The sequence below is a fragment of the Dermacentor silvarum genome, chromosome 8 (genome assembly GCF_013339745.2).
Source record: "Dermacentor silvarum isolate Dsil-2018 chromosome 8, BIME_Dsil_1.4, whole genome shotgun sequence".
NCBI classification, from domain to species: Eukaryota; Metazoa; Arthropoda; class Arachnida; order Ixodida; family Ixodidae; genus Dermacentor; species Dermacentor silvarum.
This window is the reverse complement of record NC_051161.1, coordinates 77098351-77101314: the sequence shown is the minus strand read 5'-3', so window position 1 is coordinate 77101314 and position 2964 is coordinate 77098351. Positions and strand designations below refer to the sequence as shown.

The following is a 2964-nucleotide window of genomic DNA, read 5'->3' as shown; positions in this document are numbered from 1 at the left end:
TATGCTGCGGCTACCGTCCCAGTCGCATAGTCTAGAGGCACCATCATGTTCTTGGAAGACAGCATCACTATGCGACAGATTGGAACCTCAGGATCTATCAGGGTAGCTTCTTCCGGCAGTCAAGTCCGCAGTGCAGAGCCTCGCTCTCATCGGAGGCCGCAAGTTTTGGTCGCGGAAGCCGTTCCCTGTCGATATAAGTGCATCAACAGTCTTCTGGTGGTGTCTTCCGCGTCCGACTCCACCGTTGCAAGGGACGTGTCCACGGCTGGGTTTGTAGCGCCGGCACCACCATCACGTCCATCAGCAGCAATGACTCCTAAAGCCACCTTGGTTGAACATACGCATACAAGTGTATGGAACAACCGGGGTGCTTCACGCGAGAAACCCCGAGCAACGCTACCGGCACAGAACACGACGCAGCCGATGGCGAAGGGCGAAGCAGCTGGGGTGAGCTCGGCTTCAACTGGAGCGACAGGCGGCGCCAGAGATCGTGCAACACGCAACTGGCGCTTGCCGAGCATCAGCCAGTTCGGGTTCTTCAGCGGCTTCAACTGGAGCGACAGGCGGCGCCAGGAGATCGTGCAACACGCAACTGGCGCTTGCCGAGCGTCAGCGGATTCGGGCTCTTCAGCGGGGAGTTGCGGCTGGCCGCCACCAACACCGGCGAGGTAAGCGGCGTCAGGAGATCGTGTAACACGCAACTGGCGCTTGCCGAGCATCAGCCAGCTCGGCCTCTTCAGCGGCTTCAACTGGAGCGACAGGCGGCGCCAGGAGATCGTGCAACACGCAAGTGGCGCTTGCCAACCATCAGCGAATTCGGGCTCTTTAGCGGGGAGTTGCGGCTGGCCGCCACCAACACCGGCGAGGTAGGCGGCGCCAGGAGATCGTGCAACACGCAACTGGCGCTTGCCGAACATCAGCCAGTTCGGGCTTTTCAGCGGCTTCAATTGGAGCGACAGGCGGCGCCAGGAGATCGTGCAACAAGCAACTGGCGCTTGCCTACCATCAGCGAGGTTGAGCTGTTCAGCGGGGAGTTGCGGCTGGCCGCCACCAACACCGGCGAGGTAGGCGGCGCCAGGAGATCGTGCAACACGCAACTGGCGCTTGCCGAGCATCAGCCAGTTCGGGATCTTCAGCGGCTTCAACTGGAGCGACAGGCGGCGCCAGGAGATCGCGCAACACGCAACTGGCGCTTGCCGACCATCAGCGAGTTCGGCCTCTTAAGCGGGGAGTTGCGGCTGGCCGCCACCAACACCGGCGAGGTAGGCGGCGCCAGGAGATCGTGCAACACGCAACTGGCGCTTGCCGAGCCTCAGCTAGTTCAGGCTCTTCAGCGGCTTCAAGTGGAGCGACAGGCGGCGCCAGGAGATCGTGCAACACGCACCTGGCGCTTGCCGACCATCAGCGAGTTCGGGCTCTTCAGCGGGGAGTTGCGGCTGGCCGCCACCAACACCGGAGAGGTAGGACGTGACGGCGATGCCCTGGCTCTGCGTTCCGATGTGGCCGAGCAGTGAGGATGAATCTGCCGTAAAGGTACGTCTGCTAGAGTTGTGGTTTTACTGTCGACGACTTAAAGGAAAGTTCGGAAGCTTTGCCTGTCTTGCCTGCTTTCGGCGTAAAGCAGTACGTCGAATTCCCCCCCCCCCCCCCCCCCCTGTTCTCGTGACTTTCATTTGCAGGGCGTTTGAGAAGATAGGTTCGAAATTGTTTAAAAATAGGGAAGGTACGTGTGATAACTGCAACTTCCCAGGTTTTACTTTTACCACCCGCATCAGTTATAAAATGAATCGGTGTAGTAATGAGATGAGTAAATATAAAAATTAGGCTCATTAACTTTGGGTCAGAGGTAAAATGGACGCCGAACAAGGACGTATAATGAAATTAAAACGCTTCGGATTCCATACGGGGGTCTTGTTCACAATGAAATTTTGAAATCTTTCATTGTGAACAAGACCCCCGTATGGGAGCCGAAACATCTTGGTTTCTTTCCCATTTTTATGTTTTTGGTCGGCGTCCATTTTACCTTTGACTATGAGCAATCCCGACCAGACGAGTTTTCGTCGAACTCCACTTAATTAACGTTGGGTTACCTGCTAAGGGTGTCATAGTAGCCCACTTAATCAGTTCATTTTGGCATTTCTGGTGGAAAATGACCAACGCATTATGCTGAAGAAATTGGCAACATCATCTTTTTGCATGTCTGAAACCTGTTAGGAACTCATCTGATGAAGGCTTGTAAGTCTCGGATTAGGATCAATAGCTTGACTCGTATGGTTAAAAGTCAGTGCAATTTTCATAATTTTATGTCTAGTTACTATCTGGAGTCATTTAATATGGTTGCATCTGTGACAAAAGTAACCCCAAGGAAGCCATTTAGTAATCGCAACTTCTCTACTTTTAATTTCATTGCTTCTATCAGTACCTTCAATGCCCTCGATGCCCTAAGGCATTGAGGGATAACACAGAAGAGGGATAAAATTGAGAAATACAGTAATAAGTGAAAATTCCGAGTAGCAATCAACTACTATGCAATTCATCAAACACGATGCAAACGCGTTTCTTTCGTCTTCCTATATATATATATATAGTTCACAGCAACTTTTGCAATTCTACACGTTATCTTTATAACAGGAACTGTACGCCCTCTTCCGTGAAGTCTGCCTTTTAATCTTCAGCCCCAGTCTAATATTCATTTTTTTGCCGCAGTAGACTTGAGCAACCTGTGGCTTTGAGGGATTGTGAGGTCAAAGTCATATCCTAGTACTAAAAAATATTGGACATGTTTGACAGCTCAGATACAAGCACAGCGGAATTCCTGCGGAATTCCTTTCACTCTCCGTCACACGCACACGGTTACTATGACCATTTTGTCACTATTCTGTACGTTCACATGGTCTTGCAAAACCTGTATACCCTGATATATCCAGCCAGAGCATAATTACTTCATCGTCGTTCTGTAATTCG

At 51.9% G+C, this 2964-nt stretch overlaps 1 protein-coding gene across 1 annotated transcript; it reads left to right on the top strand.

Moving 5' to 3' along the window:
- Positions 1-353: 353 nt before the first annotated feature.
- Positions 354-1514, top strand: LOC125947673 (uncharacterized). The gene is made up of 2 exons (XM_049672887.1): positions 354-668; positions 1065-1514. The coding sequence occupies exons 1-2, from the start codon at positions 354-356 to the stop codon at positions 1512-1514; spliced, it is 765 nt and encodes a 254-aa protein (XP_049528844.1).
- The last annotated feature ends 1450 nt before the right edge of the window (positions 1515-2964 follow it).